This window comes from Callionymus lyra, chromosome 11 (assembly GCF_982586985.1).
Source record: "Callionymus lyra chromosome 11, fCalLyr1.hap1.1, whole genome shotgun sequence".
Lineage (NCBI taxonomy): Eukaryota > Metazoa > Chordata > Actinopteri > Syngnathiformes > Callionymidae > Callionymus > Callionymus lyra.
The window spans coordinates 4,543,531-4,555,304 of NC_141828.1; the positions used below are offsets into that span (position 1 = coordinate 4,543,531).

The window sequence follows — 11,774 nt, forward strand, 5'->3', positions numbered from 1 at the left end:
CCCAAGTTCTGGTGTGGGTCCACACATCGCGCTTTGCCTGTCACCCTGGAGTGGTCCGCACCCTGTCCCTCCTGAAGAGGTACTTTTGGTGGCCAGCGATGGACGCTGACACTTGGGCATTCGTGCTCGCCTGCACGGTTTGTGCTCGGGCTAAGTCCTCCCATCAAGCTCCTGCTGGTCTGTTACGCCCCCTTCCCGTTCCTGGTCGGCCCTGGTCTCACATCGGCATTGACTTTGTGACCGGTCTTTCTCCCTCTAGGGGCCACACTGTGATACTCACGGTGGTTGACAGATTTTCAAAGGCAGTTCACTTCATTGCCCTCCCCAAGCTCCCCACTGCCACCGAGACTGCCCGGTTGCTTGTGCAGCATGTCGTCCGCCTCCACGGGATTCCCACTGACCTCGTCTCTGACCGTGGCCCCCAATTTATCCCCCAAGTTTGGAAGGCTTTCTGCCGAGCGCTTGGAGCCTCTGTCAGCCTGTCTTCAGGATACCAACCACAGACGAATGGGCAGGCTGAGAGAGCTAACCAGGACCTAGGGACCGCACTTCGTTGTGTGGCTGCGCGCAACCCCTCTGCATGGAGCGACCATCTCTCTTGGATCGAGAATGCCCACAATTCCATGTCCTGTGCGGCCACCGGCATGTCCCCATTCGAATGTTCCCTGGGGTACCAGCCACCCTTGTTTCCCGCCGAGGAGGAGGACATCTCCGTCCCCTCGGTTCAACACCATCTCCGCCGTTGCCGCAAGATGTGGAGGGTCGCACGCTCCGCTCTGCTGCGCTCCACCGAGCAGAACCGGCGCATTGCCGACCGCCACCGGGCTCCCGCTCCTGCCTATCGGGTGGGCCAACAGGTGTGACTGTCCTCCAAGGATCTCCCCCTAAAGACTGGCTCCAAGAAGCTAACCCCTCGTTTTGTTGGTCCTTTCCCCATTGTTTCCATCGTCAACCCATCAGCTGTCACACTCAAGCTGCCTCCAGCCATGCGCGTATACCCCACCTTCCATGTCTCTCGCCTTAAGCCAGTCTCCGTCAGCTCTCTCTCCCCCCCCTCCCCCCTCCTCCCCGTTTGATTGACAGCCACCCAGCTTTCACAGTCCGGCGGTTGTTGGACGTTCGTCGTCGGGGCAGGGGGCATCAATACCTCGTGGATTGTGAGGGTTATGGGCCAGAGGAAAGAAGCTGGGTTTCGCGGGGTCTCATCCTCGACCCCTCCATCATCCGTGACTTCCATCGGGCTCACCCAAAGAGGCCTAGGCCGCCTAGAGGCGTCCCTTGAGGGGGGGGTACTGTTGTGGTCACAGCAGTCTGCTGTGTTTTCCTCCTCCTGTTCTGCCACTCCCCCTGTCGTCTCACCTCACACCTGGTCCTCATCTTCAATCATGTTCACCTGGTCTTGATCCCCAATCAACCCCCTTCATAAACCCTTGGATTCCCCGCGGTCGGCGCCAGATCGTACTACACACAACCGTGGTAACTATACGTGCCTGGCTCAGTGTTATTTGCTACCTCGCTCCCTAACTCTAGTCTCTTGTTGTTTTTTGGACCACATCTAACCTTTTGTTCCTCTCACTCACTCCAGCTCGTCCACCTCGCTCTCCCTCCGGCTTCCTCATCCACTACCTGCTCCCCTCCTATTCAATAAACCCCTTTTTGTATTCCCTTGAACATTGCCTCTGTCTGCTCTTGGGTTCAGCATCGTTAAACACAACAGTTCAATTTTAAACTACTTACACATGTACTAGTACTATTGCTGATGATATCGCTACAAGTAGTGAAACTGTTACAAAAATTAAATCTACTACTACAACTAGTACTACTTCTATTTCTAGTGGCATAAATAATGACATGGACAGACGGGGACCAGCGAGAGTCGGACCAGAACTGTCAACGGATACAGAACTGGAGCGACAAGATATGACGATGATTCAGGGATGTTAAAGAAATTTAATGGAATTACAAAAATAGAATCAGTGTCTTTTTCATTGGAGATACATTTTAAAACGGCAGGTGAGGTCACAACAATATGGTTCTTAAAGATGCTCTACAACGTCTAGTGCAGTGGTTCTTAACTTTGTTGGAGGTACCGAACCCCACCAGTTTCATATGCGCATTCACCGAACCCCTCTTTAGTGAAAAATAAAATATGTTTTTTTTTTTTTTAATTCTAGACATAGATAAGTATATGATATGTTTCTGTATTCCCCGTCTAAAGTGTTCCTTTAGTTTTGCCGGTGCGAGACTAGAGTTGCTCAACTTGGCGTTGCAAATCATGCAGATAGTACGCTCACTCCCATCACATTCCGTATACATATGAATCCATGTTGTACATATTCGACCACTTTCTTCTTTTTCCCAACATAGTTAGTATGGATTAAAGTATAAACAAAGAAAGTTGTACTTTGACTACTGAGCACTAAATTCACCGCAGCACTGATTGGCCAAACAGTGAAGCATGATCATCTGCAGCCAGTGATGGCCAAGCGCGGCGTGTCATCATGAATTTATACGATAATTCGGGTGTGTCCGGACCTCAGCGGCGGAGGCTCTGCCGAACCCCTGAGACCGACTCACCGAACCCCTAGGGTTCGATCGAACCCAGGTTAAGAACCACTGGTCTAGTGTCTGGGAATGAACTTCAGTTTGATGGGCTTCACGGGTCTGGACGCCCAGTCGAACGCCAGCGGGATCTGAGGAAGACGTTGGTGCGAGTCAGTGAAACACACAAACAACAGGTTGTGTGTGTGTGTGTGTGTGTGTGTGTGTGTGTGTGTTTGTGTTACCATCGTGTCCTTGCAGCTCTCCAAGGAGTAACTCTGCAGCAGGCGAACCATCACCACCTTAAGCAGCAGTTGTGCGTAACGCAGGCCGATGCAGTTCCGAGGTCCGAGTCCAAAGGGCATGTACACGTACGGGTTCACCTCCTCGCCGCCATCTTTGCTGAACCTGTAGGTTTAGCGTTTTTGTAACACGTTATAGTCATTTTTGTGTTAATAAAGTACTTATTTTTTCCTAAATGTAAACATTCCTGGGTTTAAAATGAGTGATTGTGACAAAACTAAATAAGGCTGAACACTAACTGTTTACAGAGAACTGTTCAAGATATTTCAAGATAAGCTCATCAACTCTCTCACCTCTCTGGAAGGAATCGTTCCGGGTCGGTCCAGTATTTGGGGCTTCTGTGCAGCAGCGCCACAGGGATACCAACCAAGGTTCCTTTGGGAACCGTGAGTCCGTTCATCTCGATGGTTTTCTTGCAGGCTCTTTCGAGTCGTGGTGCAGTGGGGCTCAGACGCATGGACTCGGAAATGACCTGCTCCAGGTACTCGAGGTCGAGAAGACCATCGTAGGAAACTGGAGCCTGGACGTGAAGAGTGAGGTCAGAGGTCACAATACATTCAGAGAGAGAGAGAGTAACGTGTACTTCTTTTGGGAAACGGGCGTCGATTTCCTGCTGCAGGATCTTCATCTTGTCCGGGTTCGTCGCCAAATGATAAAGAACGAAGGTGACGGTGGTGCTGGTCGTGTCGTAGCCTCCGAAAATGAACATGAAAGCTTGAGTGAGGATCTCGTGTTCGGTCAAACCTGAAACAGACGGACCATCAAACCATGACCAAGTCCAACATCAGTGTCGTCAACAGGTCTTGTTTATGTTTCGGTCTGTACAGATGTTTCATTTGACCAGATTGAAATATAATGATGCTAGAAAATACACACAATTTTGTATGTTTTTATACATCATCAAATATTCCGATAGGCTAGAAAAAAGGTAACTTCTTGGAACATGGATTGTTCACACAGTCTTGTTAGATTAAAATGATTATATACATATACGCCATACTTAAATTAATGCTAAAAGATAATCAAAATATAAAGTATAAATGACTCGCTTGATCTAAGAGCTTAAACTCCAGACTGATTCACACTTTCAAGACAAGCTCGGATCAGAACTAGATACGACACCGGTAATTTAAAACATCTGTTTATCTACAAATCACACCTTAAATTAAAAAATAAATAAAGACACACCTGGGAAAGGGGGGCTAAAAGACGTAAACCCCCACCCGAGAACATTTGATTGACAATGATTAGATTACAAGAAAACAAATCAGGATGTCTCTACGGGTGATCGTGACACAGGGAACTTGAGATAACCATTTGGCCGGAAAGGACGACCCCCTGGGCGGGAAATTTGCCTTAAATATAGCGATGTTTCTGAAGCTCATGACCTTTTCTGCCCGAGGCTATTGACCTGTACAGTCACCGGGACAAATTGTGACCGATCGATCGTAAAGCTTGTATTTTGGGCTTGTATTAAGCGGCGAATAAACGACTGGAACAGAACAGACTCCGTGTTTGGATCGTTTTAGTCTAGAGAAGGGTTCACACCAGGAGATTTATGTCCGGTGGTGACGCTGCGTCAGTGATGCGTCTGTACTTCTTGTACGTCAATTTGCGGCAGCCAATCAAAAGTCAGACTACACAGTGACTCATGTGCTGAGGGGGAATTCCACATGGAGGATAAACTCATCATTGCACGTACCCTGTTGCTTAATGACCCGAAACATCCGTTTTATCAGAACAAAAACAATTGAAACTCATTTCTACCTGGTGCGTTAGCTTTGTATTAGCTGCTATGCTAAAATTAAAAACACAACTTGACGACTCGTACCTTTACTGGGTTGCTCTTGATTGTCACTGACAGTGGAATCTGGAATCTCATTCTCCATCATAACCTGCAGGAAGTCTGACCGACTCTGTGTGACACAAGGATACAATGTGGAAACATTTTTCCCAAGACAAGCAAATATAAGCTGGAAACTTTCGAAGGTGGTTTGAACATAAATCAATGATAGAAATGAAGTATGAAACTAAAATAAAACTCTTTATCGCAGGACAAAAACTCACCAAATTGTCGGCATGGTGCTCCTCTTTTAACTTCTTGATGATGTTGTAGAAAAAGTTGATGCTCTGAAGGTTCATGAAGTCTATCTTCAGAAACTTCAGCAGATGACGAGCGCGAGGAAACATAACTGAACACAAAAATAGTGAGTGGCTGTTAAAACGACTTCCTGCATGTAGCACGTCCGTGAAGGTTCTCCTTCATCCAGGTCATGCTTATTTGTTTCATTTGTTTTATGTCTGTCTATGTTTGTGTTTTTCTCTCTGATTTTGTGTCTTGAGTCAATCCCACCACCCCGCCATCCCACCATCCTCATGATGCCTAACCATCGGTGAGTGATGCGTTTGTTTGCGTGGGAAACGTGACGTACAGACGAGGAAAAGAGGCCATGCCCTGAAGTTCAGAATCTTTTTGAGATTCACTACGAGCGGGGAGTCCGGCTGGTTGATGGAGTCGGCCTCGATACCGAAGGAAGAACTGGTCACGACGTCCAGACTGTACGGCCCCATAAACCTAGAGGGAGAGATGAATTAAAAAAAAGCTTTTCTGACAGAAAAACGATACATTTGAGTCGGGTCAGTCCCCGTGTTGTGGTACACGAGCCCCCAAAGATTGTGAAAACATGTATGTTTGGTGAATATATGTCCCTTAAAATACAGAGTTGTCCTCATATTGGACATGTCTATGAAGTATGAGAAGATGACTTTGAACGCATCATAGTAGTTTTTACAGATTGTTACTTGTGAGTCGCTGGAACCTGTTGTTAATGACAAGAAACAGATTCTTCAGGGTTAATTATATAAAAAGTGTTATTTATAAACACAAAAAAAACCAACACAATGTGATCCATGAACATACTGTTTGACATCCACAGACTCCAAGTCCATTTTTCCCAGACTCTCAATGAGGCGATCGGAATATTTCGTGACGAGAGGAAACATCTGAAAGGAGAAAAGAAATATTGATGTAGACATGAATCTTTAAAACACATGACAATAATACTGTGTAAAAATATGGTCTTGGGGTCTCAGAGAGGTTTCTCCAGCGACCGCCAGGACCTCCTGGTCACCTGTTTGAGTTTCCCGCTGGTGAAGCACGGCGACAACGTGCTGCGGATCCTCTTCCAGTGGTCGTCTTTGACGTTGGTGATGGCGTCTTCCATCGGTCCAGGGATGTTGTTCTCCTGAGAAAACGACACAGAAATGACTCGACGGACACCAGAGACGAATCGCACTTGAGCTGCTCTTCAGGCAACCCCCGTATCATCGGCAAACATCACGGTCCATGGAGACTCATTTGAGGAGACGTTTCTTCTTCAGAGGTGGACCTACCCTGCGGTTGGTGAAGACGCTGTAGCACTCCTTCACCAACACTGTCTTTATCATCTCTGGGTCAGCAACCACCAAAGTTGGGGAGCTCCCATCATACAACCTGCAGACAAGAGCAGAGGGCAAAGTTATCTGCTGGTAGATCTACAGTGTTATATGTATATTTAATTATTTTATTTAGTGTTTTCACTTTCTAACATCATTTAGTTTAATATATAAAGTGATTAAAATGTCTCCACTTACAGTGGATGTCATTGTCACACGTGTCGAGGAGTGAAGCCATTATTACGTCATAATGGACTCTCGTAACCTCTCGTTCGCCCAGATTTTAGAGCAACTTTCTAAAGTAATGAGTTAAGATCATGGTCATGATGAGAAGTTACTGCGTCTTGGAGATGAAGACTTCAACATTTACTTGGGTGACTTAGGTCAGTCTGTCAAACTGAGCCTGAGAGACCTGGGTGTTGTATTTGACAAAGACATGTCTCTAGTTCAACACTGAAGAAAACTGACCAGAAACTGTTTCAACTGAGAAAAATCTCTAAACTTAGGAAAATTATGTCACAACACGATATGGATTTTATAATCCATGTGTTTGTGTCGTTTACACTATTGTAACAGTTTATTTTGTGTCTAAACAAGAAGGATCTTCTCGCCTGCAGTTCATACAAAACTCTGCAGCCAGAATTCTGAGCCGCTCTAGTAGAAGAACTCACATTTCTCCTTCAAACTCTTCACTGGCTGCCAGTTTCTTTTCAGGATAATTTTAAAAATTCTGGTTCTTACTTTCAGATCTATTCATGGTCAGACCTTCCATCAGTGATCTGATCCAGACTTACACCCCAGCTCGGGCTCTGAGGTCTGTGGATCAGAATCTACTGATGGTTCCTGAACTTCCGGACCAGAGGAGAGAAATCCATCCAGACTGTTGCTCCTAAGCTTTGGAACCATCTCTGTGTTTGATGATCTACTGACTCCTTCAAGAAACATCTGTGTTTGATGATCTACTTACTCCTTCAAGAAATATCTGTGTTTGATGATCTACTGACTCCTTCAAGAAACATCTGTGTTTGATGATCTACTGACTCCTTCAAGAAACATCTGTGTTTGATGATCTACTGACTCCTTCAAGAAACATATGTGTTTGATGATCTACTGACTCCTTCAAGAAACATCTGTGTTTGATGATCTACTGACTCCTTCAAGAAACATCTGTGTTTGATGATCTACTGACTCCTTCAAGAAACATCTGTGTTTGATGATCTACTGACTCCTTCAAGAAACATCTGTGTTTGATGATCTACTGACTCCTTCAAGGAACATCTGTGTTTGATGATCTACTGACTCCTTCAAGGAACATCTGTGTTTGATGATCTACTGACTCCTTCAAGGAACATCTGTGTTTGATGATCTACTGACTCATTCAAGAAACATCTGTGTTTGATGATCTACTGACTCCTTCAAGAAACATCTGTGTTTGATGATCTACTGACTCCTTCAAGGAACATCTGTGTTTGATGATCTACTGACTCCTTCAAGGAACATCTGTGTTTGATGATCTACTGACTCCTTCAAGGAACATCTGTGTTTGATGATCTACTGACTCCTTCAAGAAACATATGTGTTTGATGATCTACTGACTCCTTCAAGAAACATCTGTGTTTGATGATCTACTGACTCCTTCAAGAAACATCTGTGTTTGATGATCTACTGACTCCTTCAAGAAACATCTGTGTTTGATGATCTACTGACTCCTTCAAGAAACATCTGTGTTTGATGATCTACTGACTCCTTCAAGAAACATCTGTGTTTGATGATCTACTGACTCCTTCAAGAAACATCTGTGTTTGATGATCTACTGACTCCTTCAAGAAACATCTGTGTTTGATGATCTACTGACTCCTTCAAGGAACATCTGTGTTTGATGATCTACTGACTCATTCAAGAAACATCTGTGTTTGATGATCTACTGACTCCTTCAAGAAACATCTGTGTTTGATGATCTACTGACTCCTTCAAGGAACATCTGTGTTTGATGATCTACTGACTCCTTCAAGAAACATATGTGTTTGATGATCTACTGACTCCTTCAAGAAACATCTGTGTTTGATGATCTACTGACTCCTTCAAGAAACATCTGTGTTTGATGATCTACTGACTCCTTCAAGGAACATCTGTGTTTGATGATCTACTGACTCCTTCAAGAAACATCTGTGTTTGATGATCTACTGACTCCTTCAAGAAACATCTGTGTTTGATGATCTACTGACTCCTTCAAGAAACATCTGTGTTTGATGATCTACTGACTCCTTCAAGAAACATCTGTGTTTGATGATCTACTGACTCCTTCAAGAAACATCTGTGTTTGATGATCTACTGACTCCTTGAAGAAACATCTGTGTTTGATGATCTACTGACTCCTTGAAGAAACATCTGTGTTTGATGATCTACTGACTCCTTGAAGAAACATCTGTGTTTGATGATCTACTGACTCCTTCAAGAAACATCTGTGTTTGATGATCTACTGACTCCTTCAAGGAACATCTGTGTTTGATGATCTACTGACTCCTTCAAGAAACATCTGTGTTTTATGATCTACTGACTCCTTCAAGAAACATCTGTGTTTGATGATCTACTGACTCCTTCAAGAAACATCTGTGTTTGATGATCTACTGACTCCTTCAAGGAACATCTCAAGACACTTTTATTTGAGCTTTTCCCTGATTTACTAAAACTTGTTTTATGTGTTTTGGCATTTTATAGTATATAGTTTTAACTGTGTATTGTTTTTGACTGTTAAATTGTTTGTGAACCTGGTCTAGAAATAACCATTACTTACTTACTACATGTGAGTCAGTGAGTTTTCATATTAGTTGCCCTTTAAATATTAAAGGCCAATGAAAATAAATCTGAACATTTTGAAATTGAAACGTCTTAGGTTCCATTTATGGGTTTAAATAAAACCATTTGTTGTTCATTCAACGAGACAGTCAGATACACAGTGATGTCATCTACATTGAAAAGGTTGAAATCATGACCTCATCACAACGGCTGTGTGTCACAGTTGACCACAAGATAACGGAGGTAATAAAACTATGTAACGCTGCAGTTTTACGATGTCACTTCTATGTTATCGTGCTTTGAAGGGTCCGAGTCATTACCCACCTGCCAATCATATGTCAAGGCCCAAATGATGAGCTCTTTACGATATAACCTATAACCCGAATAAAAGAGAACACGTGGAGAGACGACTCACCCCCAGTAGTCACCGTACTTGTCGTAGCATTCCTTGTCGAAACAGTACAATCCCTGGAAGAAAAAACAAACACAGATTAAAAGATTAAAACAGTCGATACATGCTTTCATTTCTTACTTTTACTCTTGATTTCTCGAACTAGACAGTAAATATATCATCATTATAAAAACATATATATATATATACAGTATATATAATAACTAATGGATTTATTTTTCAATATGTTTGAAAAAGGTATGAAAAGTTAGTCTTTAATTGTCCTATGAAAATATAGATTATATAACTGAACACAGTTTTAACTTTATGAAGAGGTTAAAAGGTCACATGATAACAGTGTGAGTAACAAGTAAAAGGGAGATCTTACCTTTTTAAATCCCAACAAAGTCCCCAGAAAAGGCAGAGGTTTTGGTCCTGGAATCCCCAGCTTTTTGAAAAAGCGATGAGGCAGAACTCCATACCTGTTGTTGGTATTAGTCTCATTATTGAGGTAATATTTCGTGTAGTATTTGCCTTTACGAACGATATTATAACGATATTATAACGATATTATAACGATATTATAACGACAGTGTTATTGTCGCACAACTCTCTGTCAACTCGTTGCAATATCAGCTCAAAGCCAGAAATGATCCAGAGAGAAACAAAGTTAAACTTACAAGTAAAACAACGCGACGAAAACTGCCAGTAAAGTCCATGTTGTGGCTGAAAACAGGTCAAAAGGGAACATGTTGAAAAGAGTGTTTTTCACTCTTTCTCTCCCGGAGAAGAAACGAAGAGGAAACAACACACTTGAGACAGAGTTCAATGGGCGGAGTCTCGGACTGTTAGACTCAGGATGCTTCTGTATGGCCCTCATGAGGTCAAAATAATACTATGAAACTGTAGATGTTTTCGAAGAATACCAAATCATTTAATTACAAAATCTTTGTTTGAAGATGGTCTTTTATAGTTAATTTTTTTGTTTTTAAATTAAGTGCGTTTATATGAATTTGAAAAACGAATTTAAATGAAATTGAACTTATTTTCCGTCATCATCTTTGCAAGGCAGTTCCAGATGGTGGCGCCGTCCACTAGTTTGACGTGAATAATACACCATCACTACGGCAACACTTCCTCTTAGTACTACTACTATCGTTAGTAACTACTAATTACTAATTCAACCATTATTAGCTACTGTTGCTACATATTCAATTCAACGTTCATGTTGTGGTCACAGCAGTCTGCTGTGTTTTCCTCCTCCTGGTCTGCCACTCCCCATGTCGTCTCACCTCACACCTGGTCCTCATCTTCAATCATGCTCACCTGGTCTTGATCCCCAATCAACCCCCTTCATAAACCCTTGGATTCCCCGCGGTCGGCGCCAGATCGTACTACACACAACCGTGGTAACTATACGTGCCTGGCTCAGTGTTATTTGCTACCTCGCTCCCTAACTCTAGTCTCTTGTAGTTTTTTGGACCACATCTAACCTTTTGTTCCTCTACCTGCAGTTACCCGGATCACTCACTCCAGCTCGCCCACCTCGCTTTCCCTCCGGCTTCCTCATCCACTACCTGCTCCCCTCCTATTCAATAAACCCCTTTTTGTATTCCCTTGAACATCGCCTCTGTCTGCTCTTGGGTTCAGCATCGTGAAACGTAACAGAACGATCTGGCCAAGATGGACCCAGCGGACATGGCCAAAGTCCACGGAGCTCTCGCCGCTCAAGGCACTCAGATTGCCGAGCACAGCCAAGCCCTCCGGGACGCTCTGGAAGCCTTCGAAAACATCGCTACTCGAGTCACTCAGATGGGCACACAATTGGACGCATTGGTTCCCCACACACCTACGACTCCTCCGCCTGCCCCCACTTCCCCAACACACCTGAAACTCTGGTGATTGCTCCTGATGATACGATTCCAGGGTTGAGTCAGTACTTGGGTGACTTAGGTCAGTCTGTCAAACTGAGCCTGAGTGTTGTATTTGATAAAGACATGTCTCTTGTTCAACACTGTAGAAAACTGACCAGAAACTGTTTCCTTCAACTGAGAAAAATCTCTAAACTTAGGAAAATGCTGTCACAACATGATCTGGAGCTTGTAATCCATGCGTTTGTTTCTTCTCGTCTGGACTATTGTAACAGTTTGTTTTCATGTCTTAACAAGAAGGAGCTGTCTCGCCTGCAGTTGATTCAGAACTCTGCAGCGAGAATTCTGACCCGCTCTAGTAGAAGAACTCACATTTCTCCGGTCCTTAAAACTCTTCACTGGCTTCCAGTTTCTTTCAGGATCAACTTTAAAATTCT

At 43.7% G+C, this 11,774-nt stretch overlaps 1 protein-coding gene across 1 annotated transcript; it reads right to left on the minus strand.

Moving 5' to 3' along the window:
* Nucleotides 1–1,930: 1,930 nt before the first annotated feature.
* Nucleotides 1,931–10,276, minus strand: LOC148068980 (cytochrome P450 3A56-like). Its single transcript, XM_087802556.1, has 13 exons — nt 10,147–10,276; nt 9,855–9,948; nt 9,491–9,543; nt 6,238–6,337; nt 5,976–6,089; nt 5,765–5,847; nt 5,277–5,419; nt 4,912–5,036; nt 4,676–4,760; nt 3,428–3,588; nt 3,138–3,364; nt 2,787–2,949; nt 1,931–2,693 (listed from the first exon to the last, which is right to left on the minus strand). Exons 1-13 carry the CDS (start codon nt 10,215–10,217, stop codon nt 2,622–2,624), a joined length of 1,491 nt encoding a protein of 496 aa, XP_087658682.1. The 5' UTR covers nt 10,218–10,276; the 3' UTR covers nt 1,931–2,621.
* Nucleotides 10,277–11,774: the final 1,498 nt, after the last annotated feature.